This window comes from Podarcis liolepis (assembly GCF_965112155.1).
Source record: "Podarcis liolepis genome assembly, chromosome: 1".
Lineage (NCBI taxonomy): Eukaryota > Metazoa > Chordata > Lepidosauria > Squamata > Lacertidae > Podarcis > Podarcis liolepis.
In genome coordinates, this window is record NC_139554.1 from 109,545,901 (window position 1) to 109,570,721 (window position 24,821).

General features: G+C 42.3%; 1 protein-coding gene across 1 annotated transcript in view; it reads left to right on the plus strand.

Moving 5' to 3' along the window:
• Positions 1-483: 483 nt before the first annotated feature.
• Positions 484-24,821, plus strand: part of XIRP2 (xin actin binding repeat containing 2) — an 80,284-nt gene continuing 55,946 nt past the window's right edge. Inside the window, exons 1-2 of the mRNA XM_083495718.1 lie at positions 484-709; positions 23,271-23,422. Of these exons, the coding sequence (XP_083351844.1) occupies positions 23,366-23,422 (57 nt within the window). The 5' untranslated portion in view covers positions 484-709; positions 23,271-23,365. The remainder of the gene's footprint in view (positions 710-23,270; positions 23,423-24,821) is intronic.

Genomic DNA, 24,821 nt, shown 5'->3' on the forward strand with positions numbered 1-24,821 from the left:
TTAATGTGCTACTTCCTAAAAAATATGGACTTCTTGGTTTAAAGGAAACATTTCCCTCACAAAATAACCTGCTGTATAACCTCCATTAAATAAATGCTAATCCAAAGCATATATATTGTTTGGTAGAATAGGAGTTTAAAATAATAATAAAAATTCCCTCAAAAAATAACTTGGTATGCATAAATTAAGGGGAAAGGGGTAGAAATGTTAATCCAAAGCATTGTGGGGTTGTTCCTATTTTGGTAGGATAATTGGAGTTCTTGTTTTATATAGGGGAGAAAACACTTAAGGAGGAATGACTAGAGGGTTAGGTAAGTGAAACTTTGATTGACTGAACAAGTGCTTATGCCATGCATAGAGATATGACAAAAGGACACTCTAAGATGGCCTTTACTAACAGGTTCCTAGAGCTAGTAGTCGACTCAGGCACTGGCTCATCAGGCCTCAGCCCCTAAAAATAGGTGCCAAGTGCCATGTTCTGCATGCAGGGCTAAAATAAAACCAGCTGTCTCAATCCACTCGCTTGAGAGAAGGGAGAGGTGCGTGTTTCAGTGGAGCTGGTCTCCACTAGACTCTGTATTCAGGGGACTGGGAACTTTGTCTTGCAAAGAAAACCAAGCAAAACCAAGTCTGTGTGGAGAGGACTATAAAGATTTTTCAGTGACAAAGAGGCTGCGGTTCTCTCACAGAGTTCTGAACGTTAGGAAAGGTAAGTGGGTTGGGCATTATTCTCTCTGTTCGTGTGAGTTGGGAGCAAGGCATTCCTGTGTGAGCGGTGAACAGAAACTGCTTCCCTCTCAAGACATGGGTTTTATGTGGAGATTATAGATACAGCATGGCATTTATTGATACAGGGCTGAGAGGGAGCAAGAACACATGAGTGGCATTTAAATGTTATTTTAGAATCAACAACAGCAGCAAAATGGCTAATACTTTTAATCTCACACCACTCTCTCAATCTGTGGCAGTCACTGGCTTTGCTTTGTTAGTTTGTGTGGACTTCTAGCTGAGCTGCTGTGGACTGGTCAGGTTTGTGCATGCAAACATCACACACACTGATATATTGGCTATACACCACATGGATACATTTTCAGCACCTCATCATAATGATTGCAGCTGGAGAGCAAACCCCAAACTGCAAGATTGCACTCCCAATTCCACTTCGTTGGACATAAACCTTGGTTTGATCTGAACAAACCCCACTGAAGTTAATAGCACCCGCTGCATGAAAATCTCTCTCTCTAATTCCTGAGTGCATCAGCATTTTTAAATTAAAACAGCAATCGTCATTTTCATAGCAGCTCAAGTACATCCTAACATTTAACACAGCCTTCCTGAACCTGATGCATTCCACATGTTTTGAAGCACAATTCTCTGACCTTTGCTGTCAGGGGCTGACAGGAGGGGACGTCCAAAACATCTGGAGGGCACAAAGGTTTTGTTGTAAAGAGATAGCGCACCATCTAAAGGTAGCATTTATGGCACTGTGCAAATGTAGGATTGAAGTGAGAACTAAAATTGCCATGGATGTTTAAAATCACCGGGTGGAATTTGATGCAAGAGGAATTCAGTGTGGTGGGAAATGAGGCCCCCCCTTGTGCTCCCCTGAGCCTGTTCTTGGGGTGTCCCCAACGCCCGGAGCAGATTTAAGGGTTGTGGGGGTATGCAGGTGGGTGAGATGGGGGGGTCTCGTTGTGTGAGCGGACCTCACTTCATGCATTCAACAACTTAAGGCAAGAACACAGAAGGGGGCCTAGAAGCAAAACTAGTAATTAAGAATAAGAAATACAGATAGTTTAAACAGTTTATCTTTTTAGCTTGCTTTTGAATAGTGTGTATGATGTCTGAAAAGTTTTGAACAGATCTTAGAAACTAGCACTGAAACTAGCAGAAGTTTTATACAGCACTGAGTACAATAACTTTTCAAATGTCATATATGGTTAGTGTTAATTTGTTTCTGGTTACATTGTCACGACAGTAATTATTGCGCTGGTATGTTCTCTTGTTGTTTTATCTTTGGAAAGATTGGCTAGTAATACTCCCAAGTATTTCATGCTAGGTAGGGGCTTTGTTTTTGGTTCTTTTGCCTCCTAATTATTTATTTCAATGGTGAGCTAATACGATAGGGTATTAGATTACATATGACTTGTTCCTTCAGTGAGATCACCGCCCCTAATTGTGCCATGTTGACTAATAAGTTCACAAGGTATTCAGAAGCAATCCTCATGCAGCCTACCCCATTACTCCAGCATGTATTTAAGGACCATTACCAAGCTGCAATCCTTATAAAAATAGACATGCTGAAAATAAAGAGGCATGTCCCTCTATCGCTAATATAAACCAACAGCTTAGTGCATTACAATTAGCACTGTGGTGAAGATCTAGGGATTCTGACTGAAATGTTTGTGGTATTAATAGGCATTGGGTTGCTTTTCCCTACCTCCCTTACCCCCAAGAGCATTCCACTTGGACTTCAAAGTTTAATTAAACCTGAAGTTATTGCTTGTTGAACCTAGCATTCAACACAACTTCCCAAAAGAATTATCTGTTTTTCATTCCAAAATCATATCTACGCTGACTTCAGCATATGGTGTTAGTATGCTCTCACACACAGCCAGCTCAGCCCAAAATGGCACAGTCAACGTGCAATGACTGCAGAAAAATGGCTGTGCAACTGTGCAATTAGTCCTTTTTTTTCACCATAAGCATAGCTCAAGACAACTGATCTAACAAGTTTTCTACTTATTGATATTTTGCACTGATATTCTGGCCTGAAATTGAATTTTTCAAACCAGGATGATGGAAATAAAAAGGAAGGCAAAGTATCAGCAGTGGAGATAATTCCTTGCACTAGCACTACCAGCACTTTCAAAGTTCTTTCTCTCCCTGCTGGAGTAGGGAGTGGTCCAGTCTTCTCTGTTTCAGCAAGGAGAGCTTTTGAGAGCAGACCCTCAAGGTGTCCTTATTTTCCAGGGACAGCCCTGGATTTACAGAAGCCATCCTGGTTTCTGATTTGATCCTGGAATGTCCTGCTTTTCCTTAGAATGTCCTTATTTTCATCGGAGAAATGTTGGAGGGTATAGAGTTATGTGACCCGCGAGCCAAGGAGCTAAGTAAGCAGCCCTGTATAGGAAAGTTTTTTTAAATGCTTAATGTTTTATTATGTTTTTTATGTATGCTGGAAGCTGCCCAGAGTGACTGGGGCAACCCAGTCAGATGGGCGGGGTATAAATATTATTATTATTGCTATGGAATAATAATTACAGATGTCCCTATTTTCATTGGAGAAATGTTGGAGGGTATGTGAGAGTGTGGATTGCACTCTTCCCATTTTTAAGTGTGTGTGAGGGAGGATGTCTGTGTGTGTGTGTGTGTGTGTGTGTGTGAGAGAGAGAGAGAGAGAGAGAGAGAGAGAGAGAGAGAGAGAGAGACTATGTACACATGAATGAATATGTGCAGGCCACACCTACCACAAGCTTCTAACATTAAGTTCCCCCCTTCTTTTTCTAATAGTTCTTTCACATGCCTCTCATTTAGGTTCTTCTTACTCTCCCAATATCTTTCAAGTTATGTTCCCACATTGTCTAGTAGGCGCTTATCTCTTTGTCGCCACCATCTCCAGCTCCCCAAAATTTAGCATTGTTGACCATCCATGTTATATCTGAGGTTCATCTTTACTTCTGAACTTCTAAGGCCAGCAGAGGTCCTAATCAACTTCAAGACTGCTGCCTCAGGATTGCACTGAAGATACAGATTCAAGTTCATCCTGGGGCAGATTATTTTGGGCTGTGAGTCTATCTGCAGCTTTCGGTTTAATCAAGCAGTGCCTTGGCATCATTCGATGTCTGACATTCAAACAAGTTATGTTGTTTTCTTCCCTCCTTATCACTTAAACACTTAATGTCAAATTAGCCAGGGATGAAAAGGTATGTGTACTTTGGAGGATGCTAAAATTAGACGAACAAGTAGTTCCTGACTATTTTGAATAGATCCAGGAAAGGGACAAACAGGAAAACAGTTTCCAGTGTAGTGTTGAGAAACTCCAAGGATTTACACTTTTTGTTAAGTTGTGGGTGAACATATCAGACGACACAGCGATTCTTCAAACAGCTCTTGTTTATTCAGAGGCCAGAACAGAACTGAACTGAACTGAAGGGTTCAATCAGCCTGCTTATAATAGAGCTCCAGTACAACGTAACTGTAACAATTTTCTAAAACTATCCAATCACTGAACGTCACTTTCAAACCCTTATTTGCATAACTATCTACAGTATCCCCCTGCTGGCCCAGGGTGAGAACTTCAGTACATAACATCTGAATCTGTTCTAGGTGTTCCCCTAACCTTCCAGAGCAGATGGGGCATGTGCAAGCGGAGGACAGCAGACGTCCTGCTGCACAAACACAAATCCTTACACTGGTAGGATGGTTACTCGGTGCTACATTAGATACAAACCTTGCTTTAGTACTTAATGGGGGTGGGGGGACCTGTGAATTGGGAAAGCTGCCATGGCTTTTCTGCAGTGAGCTGTGAGAATGCACAATAACTGCAGGGTCAAAGGGTTGCAGCCATGATAATCTCAACCCATACATCAGGGGTGGGCAATGTGTGGTTCTGGGCCTGTATCCAGCTCTCTGACTAATTTTTAAAGCCCTCTGCAAACTATCAGTTTGTGATGAAAGGCTCTGTTGCAAAAATCAGTACACTGTCCCAACAAAGGCTTGGATACACATTCTTAAGGCATGGCAGAGCTCTACAATATATGGCTAGGTGTAAACGTACCACTCACAGGTCCTTATAATATCAGTGGAAACAGTTGGTCCTGGTGAGTATTAACCACTTTCAATTTTAACCTGCGGATTGTCATCAGTTCAGTTTTAACTTTAATTTTAATTTATTTGAATTAATTTTAGGATGCATTTTAATCGATTGATTGCTTGTTTCTATGCATATTGTATTATTTATATGATGTTAGCCACTCTGAGCCCAGCTCTTGCTAGGGAGGGCGGGGTACAAATAAAAATTTATTATTACAGTGGTACCTCTGGTTGCGAATGGGATCCATTCCGGAGGCCCGTTTGCAACCTGAAAAGAACGCAACCTGCATCTTTGCATGCATGGTCGCAATTTGCCGCTTCTGCGCATGTGTGTGATGTCATTTTGCGTGTCTGCACATGCGTGAGTAGCGAAACCCGGAAGTAACCCTTTCTGGTACTTCCGGGTCGCAGCAGGACACAACTTGAAAATGCGCAACTTGAAGCAAACGTAACATGAGGTATGACTGTATTATTATTATTATTATTATTATTATTATTATTATTATTATTATTATTAGTTGTTTCAACACTTGACATGCCCCCTAGTCTCAGCACCAGGCAAGCAAGTGGGCATCCTTATGAGTACAAAAAGTTTGCACTGTCTGTTCCTGCTGGTGCAGTCATCTCTGCATCCTTGGAGGTAGAGATGGAGGCAATGGGACAACTTGAATCCAGATCTACCCTTAGATGCCTCCTCCCTGAAAGCCACGGGCAAACACCAAGGCCACCACACTTATGTTATGCTAATGGTATCTGATGGCCCAGAGGTGGGTCACTCTTCTGCTTAGCCCTGTCCCCAAATCCAATTCTCTGCTTCCCAAGCCATAAGGGCCCTCCCAGCATTCCTCTAGGGCTTTCCTCTGCATCAGGCTCCTCCAACTCCCCAATCTCCTCCCACACCTGCTGCTCATCTGACCACTCTCCCCATGATGTCTCCATGTCTCTTGACATGGGCCAATTCATGTGACAAGAAGTCAGTGCTTTAGATATTCAAATGCCAATCTGTAGAGAGCTCTAATTGTTATGATTTGAATTGTGCTATAAAAAAGACCAGGAGCCAGTTAGTTGGTTTTAAAACACCAATATATTTTCTTTCCAGACTGTTGAAGTCAATTGTCTAGTGACTGCATTTGTATTTCGTATTTCTTGTTATTAAAAAAAATAGTAAATACCACAAAAAACATAAAACCATATTCAAGACATAAATAAATGTCACAAACAAAGGTTTTCAAAACCTAAGTAGAGAAACCGCACCAACCTTACACATATTGCATTATTATCCCCAAAACTGGCTGTATTTTGACCTAATTGAAGTTTCCAGATATTCTTCAAAGGCAGCCTTGCATACAACACTCTGCAGCACTCTAACAGGGATGTTAGTTTAAGGCCGCAACAAAGTACTCATTCCCAATTTTACTATGCCATTTGGTGGTGGTGAATTGGGAAGACAGGTCTTCAGTTGGGGTGGTGGTGTGGGGGATATTTAAAGGCCAGCAAAGCATTAAAAAAAAAAAAGGCAGTGTACGATAAAATCATTAAAACACCATAAAGCTATAAAACACAGAACAAATGACTAGCACTGAATCAAATTAATTCCCTAAAAATGCTTGGAGAAACAAAAATGTTTTTCAGTAGGTGATGAAATATCAGAATTAGCAGCGCCTGCTGGAATTTAATAGGAAGAGTGTTCCAAATTGCTGGGGCCAGTTTGCTGAGAGCCTTGGCTTGCATGGAAAACAAGAGAGCATAAAATAAGTGTGAGACAGAGGACTTCTCCAGGTGATCACAGCAATCTGCCCAGTGTATAAGAGACAAGGAGATCCTTCAGGTAACTGGCTCCTAGGGTGTTTTAAGGGCTTTTATGCACTTTCGGTAATACCTTGAATACTCTAGATACATGTGATAAAAGCAAAGATGGCGGCTATCTCCTTTTCCTCATTAAAAAAACAGTGGCTGAAAAATGTACTTTGGATGCCACTTGCAGTGACATTATTCCAGGTGTGTGCATTAGTTTTACCATATGTTTATTAATTTTCAAAAATACAACTGCAAAAAGTCAACAAGGTGCACAAATCAATCAAAGGAGGAAAGCAACAACCGTAGCTGTAACCATAACTGTAACTGAGTGAAGTACAGAAGTGGTTTAGATATTCATCATCTTCATCTTCCCAGTTGTCTTATTGGGGGAGCTGCCTTTGCTCACGACTGTAGTCAACATACACTAGCTATCTGAAAAATTTACTCCCCACCCTTGAAATTGCCTCCGAATTCAGAGGTTCGAAATCTTTTGCACACGCATACAGTCATGCTCACACACATTGGAAAAGTTTGTTTTTGCAAACCTTTGGCCCACTTGTAGACTGAATGATTGATTTAGCAAAATGTCATTTCATTTAAAAGTCTCTAAGTAGTTTGTGTAAAATGCTATAAAATATCCATGAAAGATTTCAATAAAAACAAAAATATATAAATGAAACCAATGGTTTTAAAATTGTACAAAATAAATTTTAAAAGACATGTCTAGGTAGGCTAGTTGTTACCAGAGTGTGACAGGCTATCTCTGTCCAAAGAGCTAAAGTTGCTAAAGTTTACAAGATACTGTGGCTTTAGGGTCATCTGGGGTCATGCCAACCTGATATATAATTGGGGGAAATTAGAAATGTTAGCGTTGAATACGGTATGGAAACACCAGGTGCCCTATGGTATTCATTTAGTTCCCTACTCATCCAGGCAGATGGGACAGATCGCCCCATATCCATTCTTTGTTTTGTTTTCCACAAGTTTTAAAAATAGTTGTGTTAACGGGGAAAGGAATATGACCTTATGAATAATGAAAGCTGAAAATAAAAGAAGTGATTTATTTTTTCACCCTGGGTATGTGCTATAAGCTGTTCAGCATCCATGTTATATGAGTCCTTCTCTCACATCCACCCCTCCCCCACCTTGGATGCGTATCATTTTCCACAGAGCGTCTTTGAAATATCTCCCTCGGCTTACTGGATTTGTCCAAGAAAGTTGTAATTGCCTTGTCTGTCCCAAATTGAGCTGTGTCAATTTTACTTGAAAGGATTTTTAAAAAGACAAACGTTTGGTTTGAGCCGATAATCTGACCTGTCATAAAACTGATCCTAAAACGGTTTATTTTGGGAGATTGCTGTGCTAGTTGCGCATCAAATGCCACCATACTGAGAGCCTTCCTCACATTCTGTCTGCCTGTGAGTTGTGCTCTAAAAATTGTTGGTTGCATATTTAAATGTGTGGGACCTCACGGGGATCCTAGTTTTAAATAGAAAGGTTGTGCTTGAAGGGAAGCTTAACTGATGATGAAGAAGGCGCCTGAATTTAATCATCAGGGAATTTTGTATTTTTGTTTGCCTGCTACATGATACTTATGCCCCATGACACTTTTTGAGGATACACAAGCAAACCTGGGAGTGTACAAGAGAGAACAAAATAAGAAAGACTAAGGCCTGGTCCTGGATAGGGGCTACAGGTACACACAGGTCCCTCTCACATGAATAAACTGATAGAAACAGTCCTCCCACCAAACACACAATAACTTACACAAAGGTCACCTATCCTACACCATTCCTTAAGTTTGCTCACATGCAGAATGCTTTTTACGTTACTCCCTCTACATTGTCTCTCCTCTCTGAAATATACTCAGAGTCGCGTGTGGATTTCATGCTCTTTGTTCAGCTCATAGTAGCGAGGAATGGAAGTTTCCCCAAACTCTCTGCTTTATATACATTATTTACACAATGGGCCCCATGTGATTGGCTAATTCCGGGATTCTCCTGTAGGCCAATCAGGTTGCAGATTCATTTCCACCTGGAGCGGATTGGGTGGCTCCTGCGGACCAATCAGACTGCTACATTTTGGATCCTATTCAACTCAGTACATAACACTCTCTCTAGTTCCTGTCATGTGTTTATTATGGGAAGGAGCATCTGGCACTGGAAAGGGAAGCACTGGACTATGGCACCAGCCAGTCCCCAGCATTGTGCAGCTCCCTGTCTCCCAGTGCCCACGTATTGAGCATGGCTTTCTAAGCTGAGGAAACCAGCATGCATAGATTTCTAGTTGACCTGGAAGCATGCACAATCAGGCTTCCAGATCCCACAGAAGGCCTACTCTCAGTGCTATTTTCTACAAAAAGAGGTGCCGGAACTCACCTTGAGCACCATCCTCATTGAATGGCAATGGCGCCCACCTTAGAGGTGCCGGAACTGAGTGCCCTGCCTACTCTGCCCCTTCCAATCCTTGTGGGATTAGGACATGAAGCAGGCTTTTCTGTTGACTTCCCTTGCCTCTTGTTCCTCCCTGGTTGCATGTGTATATGTATGTATATATGCAGGTTTGATGGGACAGCTGCATATTCCTGCATTGCAGGGGTTTGGACTAGATCAGGAATAGGCAAACTCGGCCCTCCAGATGTTTTGAGACTACAATTCCCATCATCCCTGACAACTGGTCCTGTTAGCTAAGGATGATGGGAGTTGTAGTCCCTAAACATCTGGAGGGCCGAGTTTGCCTATGCCTGGACTAGATGATCCTCAGGGTCTCTTCCAGCTCTATGATTGTATGTATAAATGCATAAACATATGCTTTGTATTATCAGGGATGGGCAAATCTGTCAATTTCTGCTTCTTTCAGTTCCCCGTTTTCCCACTCTTTAAAAACTGATGTTTCTGATCAGTTTCCTCTTTTTCTTTATGTCCTCATGAAAATTAATTGTGAAACTCAGCTACATTAGCAAAGAAAAAGCGTTTTATATGCGTAGCAACACTGCGACACCAGATGACGCTATGGAGGTCCGTCTTCCACCAACATGACTTCCCACTTTGAGGTTTACAATGCTTTTTTGGTGTGTCTAGATCCAGCCAGGATTTTGGAGTTAATGTACCCGTGCTTCTATGCATTTTCCCCTGTTATACACATTTTTGCAAAGCAATTTCCTTAATATAATGCATTTTTGTTATGCTATGGTTGCTAACATATGCATTTTTATGCACACTTTGCCCCAGCATGTGCATTTGTGTAACATTATTCGACTGGAGAAGTGCCATGCAAAATTCATGAGTTTCAAAGGATGGTAGTGTTTTGGTTTTTGTATTTTTGTATTTTTATTTTTTTGGAAGGTGCAAATTAGGGAGGTTCACCTTTAACCGTGAGCTCATTTCTTCCCTTATCGCTATGCATTATGTACATAATTAAATTATGGAGGTGAAGGTGAAAACTTGGTGAGAGAATATGCACTCCCTGCCAAGATTCATTTGCTCAGTGTTATTTCCCACCAACTTCCATGGACAGATGGCAGACTAAGGCCACTGTGTCCAAGGCTGAGTTTTCTAATCTCACAACCACATGAGCAAATGTTGCGATTTGGCCACCATCAAAAAGAAATCTTTATGTTTAGTGGGGTGGGGTAAAGTTTTCAGACACAAATAAATATTGCCTTTCACTGTGCTGCAATAATGGAAACATTCAACTTCTGGCAGGGAACGGAATTGGCGCAAAGCCCGATAGGTACGTGTTTTGCTTTCCATACAAACAGTTTTGTAGTTTTAATCTTCACTTGCTCATGTGGCACCTTTCGGAGGATTTTTGGCAGTAAGTTTGATTGTGTTATAGGAGGTTCAGAGGTTCAAAGCAGCCTTCTATTTTTAATCTGCCAGGGGAGTTTAATTCCCATTCTTTCATGCCTTATAAGTGCTGCAAAGATAATTACTTAAGTGATATTCCCGGCACATGTTTTTTGCTCTGGCTTTAAAGAGGTGAAGCAGAGCACACCTTATATGATACAAACTGCTATCAAAACACAGCAACATACCCTCCAAGTGTCCCTATTTTCCAGGGACGGTCCTGGAATTACCAAAAGCCATCCTGGCTCCTGATTTGATCCTGGAATGTCCCTAATTTCCCTGCCAGTACTGCTGCCACCGAACTCGGGGAGAAGGATGAACCACTGCTTTTCTCGAGCAGGGCCAGCAGTGGCAATAACAGCTGTGAGGGAACATCCCATGGCCTTTCCATGTCCGCCACTGTTGGCCTCCACCTTTGGGCCGCTTGTAGCAGAGAATGGGTGGAGAGAAGGAGAGGCTGCTACCATCAAGGCACAACCCAGTGTGACACACTGGCTCTGAGGGGCAGGCAGAGGCCACCTTGGGTGGGGGGAGTGGAGTGAAGTGCAAGGAGTCTTGATTTCTTTAAAAAGCGCTTTGTGCCCCCACATCTAATCCTGCCCCTTTCTGAAACTTATTTATTGCTTTTCGTTCAGTAAATCTACCAAAGAATGAAGTAAAATAAAATCAGGATTAAGGGGTTTTCCCCTGGACAGTGGAGGGTGTGTGTGCTGTGTTCGATTTGTGTTGCAGTTGCGGAAACGCTCTGTGGCAGCGGATGGGCCAAAAATGGGGGGCCGAGGAGGGTCAGTTGTGGGGAGTGAGAAATGTCCCTATTTTCATCTGAGGAATGTTGGGAGGTATGCAACACAAATGTGCATGTGATTACTCTCATTAGTTTAGGTCAGGCATAGGCAAACTCGGCCCTCCAGATGTTTTGGGACTACAACTCCCATCATCCCTAGCTAACAGGACCAGTGGTCAGGGATGATGAGAATTGTAGTCTCAAAACATCTGTAGGGCCGAGTTTGCATATGCCTGGTTTAGGTAACCGCAGTTCATTGTTGTAGCGTATATCATCCATGAGCCCCCTCCCTTAAATAAAACCTGTTTAGGTAATGGAGAATTTAGTTGCAGCAGTATATATGGAACACAAGAACTTTGCTCTTGAAGTTGGCTCCCAAAGTTGTTTTAAGTACAGGTCAGCTGTACCTCTTCCAGACAGAATAATCCGCATGCATTTGTTCACTTGTGCATTTATCACACTTAGAAAGATTGCACATTTAAAACTGCTCGTTGACTAGGGCAAAGACTATATAATTAAAAGAAAAGGGAAAATGGGAAGAATAAAGGAGGGCAGGGGCAAGAGGTAACCTTAGCTGCTCTCAGGTTTATCTGCCATCATGAAGAGGGAGAATATAGATTTCCCTGAACAGGAAAGGTAATTTTTGTGAGGGCAAAAACCAATCAACTCCTTCCTAATCCTTATCTTTCCTTGAACATCCTTGTCAAGGGCAGCCTGTTCAGAAAGGAAAAGCAGCCATAAAGCCCTGCCATTTGAAACAACTGTTGCATTGCCATGCAAAGACCATTGCAAATGGGTCTCATCTGCAGATATAATGAGGGAGTTTGGTTTGTTCTCATGGGATGGATGTTGGCAGTGAAGCTCTCATGAACCTCAAAGATGTGGCCACAGTCTAACATAGTTTCTGTCTCTTTTAAGTTATCTGAAACAGGTAAGCGCAGGCATAGGCAAACTCAGTCCTCCAGATGTTTTGGGACTACAACTCCCATCATCCCTGAACACTGGTCCTGTTGGCTAGGGATGGTGGGAATTGTAGTTCCAAAACATCTGGAGGACCAAAGTTTGCCTATGCCTGGGTAAGCATTTAGCAAGAGCAAGGGCCTTCCCATCTCCACCACCCGCCATCACGATGTGACATCAGAAACTGCACTTTGCACCTTCTAACTTCCTTGGGGTTCTTAAAAGGACAAAAGCTGTTTCTCTGTCAGAAAACAAAAATCAGGTACCCTCTAAGATGTCAGTTGTCAGCTCTGCCCCAAGAATTGACAAGCTTCTCACAAATGTGCCCCCACCTCCCTCAAATGGTTAGGTCTCAGCTGATAAACATGATAGCCTGGCAAGTAGTCTCAGGTGTCCTTGCAGGGACATTTGTGCAGAATGTCAGGTTTGCATTCATCAACTTTTAAAAAAGGTGATTTCTATGCTTAAAAAAACATTGTGGCACTGGGAAATAATTTCAGAGTGAGTCAGGCAGATTTTGAGAACCGCACGGCTGTCAGAAAGGGAGCAGTGACATTTCAATGGCAAGAAATAAGACACACGCTCTCTGCTTTTTACTCCTCTGTCTCGCTCTCTCGCTCCCCCTCTCCTTCCCTTTGAATTAAACTGTACACTTCTAGGCTCTCACATACCTTATAGGTTGGGTTACCCATGAGGTTGAATATTTCAGTATGTCCCACTTTATGTGCAATTTGAGTGCACCCACCTCTATAAACCCTTTCCCAGCAGTTCTTCTGTCAGATTCTGTTACTTCTCTAGGCTTAATTTATGAAGGGGGGAAAGAAAAGGAAGCTGCGATGAGAGCACTTAAGGCAGGAAATTATTAAGGCAGGAGAGTACCCCTGTTGCACTAGCAAAGCCCTCGTTATGGATCGGTCTATATTGATTATGACATCATATCTTTCTGGAAGTTATAGCTGAGTAATTCAGATGTAGTTATTATAAGGCTGAGAGACTGACTTGATGGGAGGCAAAATCCATTCTAATCCTTGCTTTGCATCCAACACATCCAATTTTCATTGGTTCCATTTATAATAATAAATACCCCTCATTAAGCTGAGAACGGCATGGCAACATTATTTAATATGTGTGTGCAATTATGAGGCATAGAAAACAAATGCCGGAAAAAAACATAATCACAATTTACATATTATAGATGAATCATAGCACCCTTCAAACGCCTTTATTAGTTGGAGTTCGTGGGGTTGTTGTTTTTTTTATGTTGCACACTGATGTATTCTTCCAAAGGGTTTCCCCCATTATTTCACTTATATGTGTTCTGCAATGGCATGTGAAATGAGGCCAGGTTCTTTTATTTTTATTATTTCTAGGTAATTTCAGTATGTGAAAAGAAATGTATTAAAGCATAGCTAAAATAAGCATCCAAGCCTCTTTTTTTTTTTGAAATCCAATAGCCCATTGATTTGGGCAGCATAATTTGGGCGGGAAGGCCCACGTCCAAAAAAAGTCTCAAGTTTCCTTCTCCCTTTGTATGCCTTTATTCCATTCGTAAATGAAATTGCTAATTGTGCATACTGCATATTGATTGGAGAGGAAGCAGATTCCAAGTGTTCTAAAATAGTTCTTTTAGCAACTACAATGCCCTTAACAGTAAATGCCTGTTGAGCTACTGGGAAATGACCAGATGCCGGTATATATCTCAGGAGGAGTTCTTTAAAATTAAATTACATGATGTCAGACGCATCAGATTAAATGCATTTTGAAATTTAGAACAAAAGCGACAGACCGTTGTGAACATCTACAACATAGGAATTAAATTAACCTCCTGATAGAGTGTTATAAGAACCTTCCCACTCACCCCATTCCTAAACTAATGGAATAATCTAGGCTTGTTCCAGCAACTTTCACATGGGCTAAGGTGCTCTGCTGATTAGCAGTTTTCTTTTCTTCTAACCTCTCCAAAATACTACACTTAATTTTTTTTGTGGTTTTAAAGTGTCATGGTTATTGCAGTCTGAGGATGTGGACAAGCTGTTTGAAGAGATTTGGACAACCACCTTTGCCCATCTTGGCTTCTTAGAACTAGCTGTAGGAGGTTGACAGGGTGGGTCCAGGGTGTGATGAATGCTTTCCTGGAGAAGGAGACGGTGGTGTGCCCCCTTCCTTAAGGTCTCCTTGGATCCAGAAGTGCTAAACCACTAATGCCAATTGTCAAATATCCCCTTTGGGGGCAAAATGCTTGAGAAGGTGGTAGTGGACATGCTTGGAGGAAGCTGATTACTTGGGTCCCTTCCAGTCAGGCCTCAGACCTGGTCATAACACTGAAACTGCCTTTGTCACCCTTGTTGGTGACATTTATCAGGAGAAAGATGGGGAGAGTGTGACCCTACTTGTTTCCGCTCAATCTTTCAGTAGCTTTTGATCCTTGGTATCTTTCCAGAGCACCCCAGGAATGTGGGGACTGGGGGCACTGTACTTCAGTGATTCCACTCCTATTTCCTGGCCATTTCCAGAAAGTGGTTGGAATGCTGACTGCGCAGCTTCCATGAAGGAAGTGAAAGATCCATTTGCTTGGGAGAAAGAATTCGGACAACACCTGCAGATGAAACAGGAAGGACTGTGTGTTGTTGGCAAGAGAAATAATCATGGTCTAATCACTTATAAGCACTTTATAAATTTGTTGAAATGTACAAAATCCTCCTGTTACTTCGTACTTTTCAACATTTCTCTGATAAAAATAGGGACATCCTATTCCATAATAATTTTATTTATACCCCACCCATCTAAAAGGTTTCCCCTAGCCACTCTGGGCAGCTTCCAACATATACATAAACCTAATTTTTTTTAAAAAAAACCTTCCCTATACTGGACTGCAGTTGTCTTCTAAAGATTATATAGTTACTTATCACCTTGGCTCAGGTAACCATACCTGCCAGCATTTATCTGATGAAAATATGGACGTCCTAAGGAAATGTGGGATGTTCCAGGATCAAGTCAGAAACCAGGACAGCTTCTGTAAATCTGGGACTCTCACTTGGAGGGGCTCATATATTTAATGTCATAATATAGTCCCAGAAAGTCATGAGAAGATATGGTGGTAATCATAATCAATGCAAAAAAATACAGATAGCTGTGTTAGTCCATTGTGTGTCTATGGAGTGGGGAGGGGGGAATAAAAAACAACAACAGTGGTATAATACTTTCCTTAGGACCTACGACAAGGACAGAGTGTAGTGAACAAGCTTTTGAGCCCACAATTCTTCATCCAGCTGGACATTAAACAAATATATAATAAAACTTTTTAAAAAGCGGTGGAGGAGAGAATGAGAAAACTGGGTATGAAGGAAAAGGCCCAGACTACTGTCCATTCTTGCAGTCTTAAGATGGCGCACATGAAGTCTTATCCAAACTATCAGTGCAATCCTATACATGTGTAGTAAGAAGAAAGGTATATTTTGCTCAATGGGCTTTTTCCCAGCACTAATTAAATTAGATCATGATGTATGCAAAAGAGCTTTCAGGTTCACCAAATGTTACTAGGACATCATGGCTGTTTCCCTTTCAAAAATATAAAAACCAGCAATATTTGCCTCTGAATATTGCAGCAATTCCATATTTGCTAATTGCTGAACCTTTCAAACACTCTGGGTGCTATCAAACAAAGTTGTTCCATTAGCTCAAGGATACTTGGTTGTGCAATGAAACTTCTCCCTCGCCTCTTTCTGTGCTCCTCCTGTCTGTTCTGTGGTTCCCTCAACCATCTGGACCAGATTTGGGGAGGGTTTGGAGGGGGCACATGGGAAGAGGAGGGGGAGTTCTGTTGTGCAGGTGGAAATCTTTGCACATATGGAACTATTTTGTTGGATGCCTCTGTCTGCCCACACATCAATGAAAGTGGAGGAATCCCAAGATTGTAACAAGAGGCTGAATTCAGGACACAGTGTGTTCGGCCTGAGAGCTGTACATTATTGCCTGTACTAACCCTTCGCCGCACCAAGATGCTCAAAGGTTACCACAGTATGTCCATGTGGGAATTGATAGCAAGGCAGCATTTCAATCAATACAGAATTGCAGGCTGAACACTTCCCATTTTCTAGAGGAAAACATCCTGTTCGCAGAAGTTTGTGTGCTGCCAAATCAAAGTTTCCAAGCAGCGTAAAGCTTGCCCACACAGGAATGGTGCAATTTTTATGAGGTAAACTTGGGGGAGATGGGTGGTTGATTCTCTACAGAGAGATTATTAATAAGCCAGAGGATGTTCACAACTTATTTTCTTCATCCCTGCGTACACCAAGAGCGAAGATATTCATGGTGATGCTTTTAAGGCATCCTTTCAATTATAAATGATTCTCTTAGCCTGGCAAGGGAATAGGGAAAATGCCAACAGAAGAGACTGCTGGGTACTTGTTTGTGAATGGAGACATTTCTGAGGTGCTAGAGATGGCTGCGTATGCATTTCTCTGTACTCCTGGATCAAGCAGCATATATTAGTTTCACAGAGTAAGTCAAAGGAAGCAAGAGTTTGGGCAGAGTTCTGCTCTACCTGTTTTGCATTCCTCTCTCTCTCCCATTTGCTCTCTCTCTCTCTCTCTCACACACACACACATAGCCAGCATTTAACGACAATCTCTACTTTGCATGAATATGCAGTTTAAAAACAAAACTATGACCCAGTGCTCAAGTTAGAGCAGATAATGTAGAGTGGCTCTTAATGAAAATCACATTCCCACACTGCTTAAATGCTCCCCCCCTTCGAGCTCCTTTCACCTGTTACCTTCTAAAAACAATAGCTGAGAAGGCCTTCAGAAAAGGGTAAGGGGGACAGACTGGGGATGGGTGGTGGAGCTATAATTTGATCACCGCTGTGGCTCGCCACAGCTAGCAGCCTGGAAGACAGGAGCACGGATTAAAAATGGACGTTATTTTTGTTTAATATACAGCAGCAGATCCCTCTCTAGTCAACTGGAGCAAATGCTCTTCCAGTAATTTTCGAAGGAAGTGTTTTTTTGGTGGGCTTACAATTATTATCTTTTTAGTACATTCTCTTCTCCTTAGACCTAATACAGAAGAAAGGGGAAGAGCTATGCAGATGACTGCTGTTTATTAACAATCAGCATGACTTTGCCAAAAGGAAATTGCTACATGTGTAATGTTTTACGGGCCATCAGAACAGCATATTCCTCCAGTAACTATAGGGGAAGACTCCACCTGCTGGTGTGTTTCTGAGTATTACTGCACTCCGATGTGGCTAACACACAATGCCTTTAATGCACATTCAGAGCATATTCTTTCCCTCAAAGAATTTTGGACACTGTAAGTTTACCCCTCACAGAGCTACAATTCCCAGCATCCTTTAACAACCTACATTTCCTAGAATTATTTTTTTTTGGGGGGGGGGATGTGCTCTGAATGTGCTTTAAGAGCACAGTGTTGTCCCCACGGCATGAGAAACAGCTATTTCATAGTATTAACCAACTGAGGGGAAATTGACCTTGCTGCTCTGGTTTCTAAGCACAGACCTCCACGTGTCCCTATTTTCCAGGGACAATCCTGGATTTACAAAAGCCATATCAGCTTCTAATTTGATCTGAGAATGTCCTGCTTTTCCTTAGGACATTCCTATTTTCATTGGAGAAATGTTGGAGGGAATGGAGTTATGCAACCTCTCCCCCCACCCCCAAGCCAAGATGATAAGTAACTATACAACCTTTAGAAGACATCTGAAGGCAGCCCTGTATAGGGAAGTTTTTAAATGTTTAATGTTTTATTATATGTTAGAGGCTGCCCAGAATGGCACCCCAGTCAGATGGGCAGGGTATGAATAATAAAATTATTATTATTTATTTTTATTATTATTATTAAACAGGACACCCCTATTTTCACTGGAGAAAGCCCTTTATCACAAGGAAGGTTTACTGCCCTGCACCAGCTGTGTTTCAACCGTAGCAGAATGAAGGACAGAGACTACTTTGCACTGCTGTAGTCCATCATGTAATCTCCACTACATAAAAGCAGGGTTGAGGAACACTTATTCTGTCAATATTGCAGCATTTCCTTGAGGGGGGGTTCTGCTGGCATGTTAGCAGTGGGCAGGGCCTGAACCCAAGATGGGTGAGCCACCCATAGCTCCGCTCTTTAATAATAATAATAACTTTTTATTTATACCCCGCCCTTCCCGGTTCAGAAAACCGGGCTCAGGGCAGCTAAGAACAAATTTAAAACACTAAATTGATGCAACAAAAAACAGCATAAAATACAATATAAAACGTGAATAACAATAAATTCAGAATTCAAAAATCAATTTAGGGGGGAAATTCATCCAATAAACATTAGATGATCACTAGGGCTATCTGGCTAAATTAGTCCTATTTGGGCCAGTGAGGAGACCAGGGGAGAATTAGCTGTGGGATCCCAGTGCGGGTAATGACACTCCATTCCGCTGTTACACTCATGAGTCTCTTGTGGACTTCCTACTGACATATGTTTAGCTATTTTGAGTGTTGGATTCAAGGGGCTTTTGGTCTGATCCAGCAGGAATCTTCTTGTATTATAAGAAGAAGTGTAACTGAGTCCACTGGGTTTCAATTCAGACATAGGGCTAATTATATTCCTCTTATGATAGCAGCCATATCAAAGATGTGGTGTATAATCAAAACTTCATGTTAACAGCCTCATGCAACTTTCCCATTGAGTCAGCACAAGCATGAATCTGCTGCTCTTTAAACCAGTATTTCTAGATAGGTGCGCTTAAAACAGCAACAGCACAGAGGTGTATTTTTCTCCAGCTGTAGGTTTGTCTGCCGCTTCTGCCATCCAGGCACACCACAGCTGGTAGCAGGATAAAAAGAAACAAGTTTATAGGAAACCACAGGGAGCAATGCTAACTGTATCACCTTCAACTCTCTAAGAAAGAAACTATTGTCTGGCTTTAGCCTCTATTGCTTTGTTCTGTCCCTTGTTCATAAAAAAAGAAGAAGAAGAAGAATCAGCCCAGAAATATCAGTAAGCTATTTTAAGAACCAATGAAAAATCTTGCAAATTCTAGCTACTAAACTAAGTTAGTATTCTGGTAATAGTAACAAAGCCATTATAGGGGACGTGCCACACACAGCCCAAGAGTTTGAAAAGGAATTCACTGCTCATGGTATATGGATGTAAGTTCACGTAAACTTACAAGATTTAGTCTTATGACACTTTTGACCAGAAGGGGTGGGGGTGGGGCAGAGAATCTATTTGTATCTTAAGAACATAAAGAAAAGCCCTGCTGGATTCTGTTTTTATTATGTATTTTGTGTGTTTTATATTGTTGTTATTGGACGTGGGTGGCGCTGTGGTCTAAACCACTGAGCCACTTGGGCTTGCTGATCAGAAAGTCAGTGGTTCGAATCCCCATGACGAAGTGAGCTCCCGTTGCTCTGTCCTAGCTCCTGCCAACCTAGCAGTTCAAAAGCACACCAGTGCAAGTAGACAAATAGATACCACTGTGGCAGGAAGGTAAACGGCGTTTCCGTGCGCTCTGGTTTCCGTCACGGTGTTCTGTTGCGCCTGAAGCGGCTTAGTCATGTTGGTCATATGACCCAGAAAGCTGTCTGTGGACTAATGCCTGCTCCCTCAGCCTGAAAGCAAGATGAGCGCCACAACCTCATAGTCTCCTTTGACTGGACTTAACCATCCAGGAGTCCTTTACCTTTACCTTACTGGCCTTTATTGGCATAATGCTTTATATTGTAATTTTATGTTGTGAAGTGCCAAGATCGATGGGTACAGGGCAGCATACAAAATTAAGGCAATAATAATAATATCTTGTTTCCCACTCTTGTGCTTTGATGCTGGAGGTGATACATAGTGCTCAGGACCAGTAATTCTTGGAAGAGCTGCTTCTCTGAAATCCTTTCCCAATTCCAACCATTACTTGCTATTTGAATATAACAAGTGGAAGTGAGAATAAGAAAGAACGAAATAGCACTACTTGTTCTTGAATGCAATTGCCTATTCTCTGTGAGTGAGCAACCTGAAAGGTTTTCAGGATACTCTTTCCAGACGGAAATAGAACAGCTCATATGAAACCAAGTTTACATTCTACAATGGGCATAACTAAATGACAAGAAAACAAGAAATGTTTTGAGTACTATAGTACTAATACTAGTCCTATAGGCTGTCACTGCCGGTGGGAGAGGGAGTTCATGTCATTCTTACTGTATATACCCAAAGTCAAGCTTTGCAGATCTTGTTTTAATGCCTTGTTGCAACCTTTAGAAAAAGCTTGACCCTTCTGCATATTCTAACACAGTGTTTCTCAAACTTGGGTCTTCAGCTGCCATTAGACTACAACTCCAATCATCCCTAACCACTAGTCCTGCTAGCTAGGGGTGATGGGATTTGTAGTCCAACAACAGCTGGAGACCCAAGTTTGAGAAACGCTGCTCTAACGTTTGTGTGACTGGCTTCTCAAGCATATGTGGATTTTCAGCATTTGTGTGGTAGTGAGGCCAAGATTTCCTTCCTCCTTGCTCACTGGTGTCTCAACTCATGCCATCCTGTATGAAGCCCCACCATGTCTCTGGAGTTATTGTTGTAAAGTTGTGTTCTAAGAAATAAAACTTTCAAAAGGACAGGGTTATAAAGTGAGGCTGAAAATGACTGAGACGCTGAAAATCCTAGCAAACTCATGAATCTCATCAGCTGTGCATGGAGAGCCTGTAACAATTTCCCAGCCTCACATCCCCTACTGTGATCGAAGCAGAAGGAACAAACACCAATAAAAATGTAAGGACTTTTAAAGCAAAGTAGTGTTGGTAACGCGGGTGGCGCTGTGGGTAAATCCTAGGGCTTGCCGATCGCATGGTCGGCGGTTCGAATCCCCGCGGCAGGGTGAGCTCCCGTCTACGGTCCCAGCTCCTGCCCACCTAGCAGTTCGAAAGCACCCCTAAAAGTGCAAGTAGATAAATAGGTACCACTTTAAATCGGGAAGGTAAACGGCGTTCCGTGTGCTGCGCTGCTGCAGGCTCGCCAGAGCAGCGATGTCACACTGGCCACGTGACTCGGAAGTGTCTGCGGACAGCGCCGGCTCCCGGCCTCTAGAGTGAGATGAGCGCACAACCCTAGAGTCTGTCAAGACTGGCCCGTACAGGCAGGGGTACCTTTACCTTTACCTTTAGTGTTGGTAACAAATCACGATGACATCACCTGCAAGCCTCATAGGCTGCAATCCGATGCTCTGCGAGCAAGTTCCATTGAATTCAGTGGGGTTTATTTCTGAGTAAGACACATGCTGGATTGTGCTTACAGAGTCGAATGGAAGGCGCATGGAAATGGCGCTGTTCTTTCTGGAACATTAAGTGCATAAATTGATCCTAAATGGTGTTTGGCTCCATAGTCTTTTGTAATTTTGCTCATTTCAGTCGCACGCTTGGAAAAGTGTGAATGTATGGTTGAAATCAACAAGCACAGGTGTAATACATAGGTATATTTTTTGGTCAAATTTACAAACGCTGGGTTTCCTGTTCCCCTCTGCTGAAAAGGTTATATTGTAGCCCAGCTAAGAGCTCAATAAAATGGTTGTTAAGCTCATTAAGCTGCAAATAAAAAAGCATATTATGACAAGAAAATGCACATATTTGACAGGAATAATGTCATTAATTGCCGGTTGGAAGGAAAATTACTGACCTGGTTGTGAGGCTAATAGAGGAAGTAATTTATGTTTTGCGTTTTCACAAAAAGTTTTACAGAACTAAGGGGACAACCTGTGGGCTTGGGAGTAGTCAGCCCCTGCACAGTGACTTCATTTTGCAGTACTTCAAGGGAGGTCAAAATAATTAATTATTGCGAAGGATTTATCACAGTCCTGCAGGCAAAATAATTAATAGTAAAAGACTGAATTGTGGAGATCACATTCATAGAATTATAGAATGAGTTGGAAGGGACCCCAAAGCTCATCCAGCCCATTATTGTATTGTTGCACACCACCGCTATAGCTGAGCAGAGCAAGATTCCTAGGTGCTCCCCAGGATTTGTATTTTGTTTGGAAATGAGGCACAGTGGAGACTGCGGTGTCTTTATGATATGTGGTTTATTTACACACATATATACAACCTGAGCCTATGATGGAGGGGTTCTGAAGGAAGACCTTCAGAAGGTCTTATTTTTCCCTGCATCCTCTGATTATCTAGATTTTCCCTCTTTTCTAGCAAGAAGCCTTCTAACCTTAACCAGTTTCTGGAACTGGTGTTACTGCTATCCCGCTTTCCCATTCAGTAGGCGTTGAACGCCCTTGAGAATCCAAGGAAAGGTTCCCGACGCAAGGAAAGCCAATAGGTGCCTCCTGTTGATTCATAGCTGCCACATGCAGCATTAAAAACACGTATTTAAAACATTTATAACCCATATTCCCATTGTAAGGCCGGCTTGCATCATAGGAAAGCAGCCCGGTAAGCATATCACAAATAAACAAACAACAAAGCCAGCGGCAGGTCACAACGGGTAAAACAATCTGATAACAGGTAATCAGCTCATTGTACTAAATATAATAAACAGCTGCATCTACGCACTATAGAAATATTGAATAGATGCAGCACAGTGGCCGTTTGTATAATTCTCTAAGGAAAAAACAAAGAAAGTAGCAGTTTTGCCTATCTCTGGTACAAGCAAAATGATTTTAAAATGACTCATTAATTGTGTTTTAGGGGCTTTTAATCATTTGTTGCAGATGTTACTCTTTTATACCACAATCCAATCCAAACTAGCTCCCGTGTGACTTTTGTTTATGGAAAGGGTATATAAATGCAGTGGCGTAGCGTGGGGGGTGCAGGGGGGGCCAGCCGACCAGGCGCAACATCTGGGGGTTAGGGTTAGGGGGCGCAAATCCACGGGTTAGGGGGCGCAAATCCACGGGTTAGGGGGCGCAAATTACTTGCCTTGCCCCGGGTGCTGACAACCCACGCTACGCCACTGTATAAATGCAGCCTTTAATAAATAAATATAAACCATTCCACTTCCTCCTTACTTCACACAGAAATAATCCTTTTCTTCATACCCTTGTGTTCTTGTCTTGTTTTGTTCTGTTTTAGGTTCCGTAGGTGGTAAGAAATCAGCCAGTGGACAGCCAGGAGGGACTAGCCAGAGCAACAAGGAGCCCCAGGAGGTGGTCTCACTGAAGGAGAGGATGGCTTTGTATCAAGCAGCCGTGTCCAAAGTAGAGATCAGCAATTCCTCTGCGAATGTAAGTGAGCCACCTTTCCCTCCTAAGCCTTTAGTTTGATAGTGTGCCAGTGTTCTTTGCCTTCATACCATCCCTTCGGAGCAAATATTTGTCAAGTGATAATGTTCCATCCTGCCTTTCTTTCATGAGTCACGTGATAAGAAGGCACAATTTTCCCTGTCTGGTCCACCTTAGGCTGTTCACACAACCAGTAGGCAAACAGGTAAGCAGAGCAACGTGACCATTTGTCATAGCTTGTTTTAGTAGCAGCACATGTGGAGGCATTGCCCCTGCTTACTCCCCCCACCCTGTAAGATTTTATTAAAGTTTTTTCATAATAGAGTAAGATGAAATAAACTAATCTAAATAAAAACAGGAAGGAAGGAAGGAAGGAAGGAAGGAAGGAAGGAAGGAAGGAAACACAGAGTCCTCTCTCAAAGGTGGATCTTAACCCTTGTCTCACACAGAAAGTGGTGGACCCTCCTCCAAACTCTTACCTGGGAGCTTTCCTTTTGCTCACTCTGGCAGGTCTTCCCTTCCCTGCCTCTCACTCAGTCAATGTCCTTCACCCAACCATCCATCACCTTCATGTGTCTCTAATCCTTGGACCCCAATAATGGCCCAGACCAGAGGACATCAAAGGAAAACAAAACAAAAAGAAAGAAAGAAAAAATGATAAAAGAAGGAAAGGAAAGAAGAAGAAAAAGAAGAAGAAAGAGAAATGACAAGGACTTCTGGTTTTCTACCTGTCAGTTACATAAAAGAAATTATTCAAAAAACTCACTCTAGGATGACATCCAACTTGTTCTACCTTCTCTTCAGCAATATTTCCCCAATCTTCAGACCCAAATGTCTCAAATTAATTCATTTTCCTTTCCCCACACATACACACAAAAATCCAAAAGAGTTCTCTAATTAGCTGCTGCTTACCTTGATGGGGTTGGGCTGGGACAGGCTGATGGTGATCAGTGATTGTCCTGCCAATGTACTCGCATGGTCCCAACCTCACCATCACCCTGCCCTGACACACTTCTATCCCTGATAAACATCAGTGATGTTGGTGCTGGGGAGTTGGCTCTGTAGCTCCTCCCTAGCACACACGCCATTACAGAATGTGCTTGTCATACAGTCGTACCTTGGAAGTCGAATGGAATCCATTCCGGAAGTCCATTCAACTTCCAAAATGTTCGGAAACCAAAGCACGGCTTCCTGCAGCCAATCGGAAACTGCGGAAGCCCCTTCAGATGTTTGGCTTCCAAAAATAGTTCGCAAACCGGAACAGTCAAACCGTAACGTTTGTGACGTTCGGGAGCCAAAACGTTCGACTAGCAAGGCACTCGACTTCCCAAGGTATGACAATACTGACAAAATATCCTGGGATTAAGAGGCCCATTACTTAGCTCCACAGTTCTTCCAAATA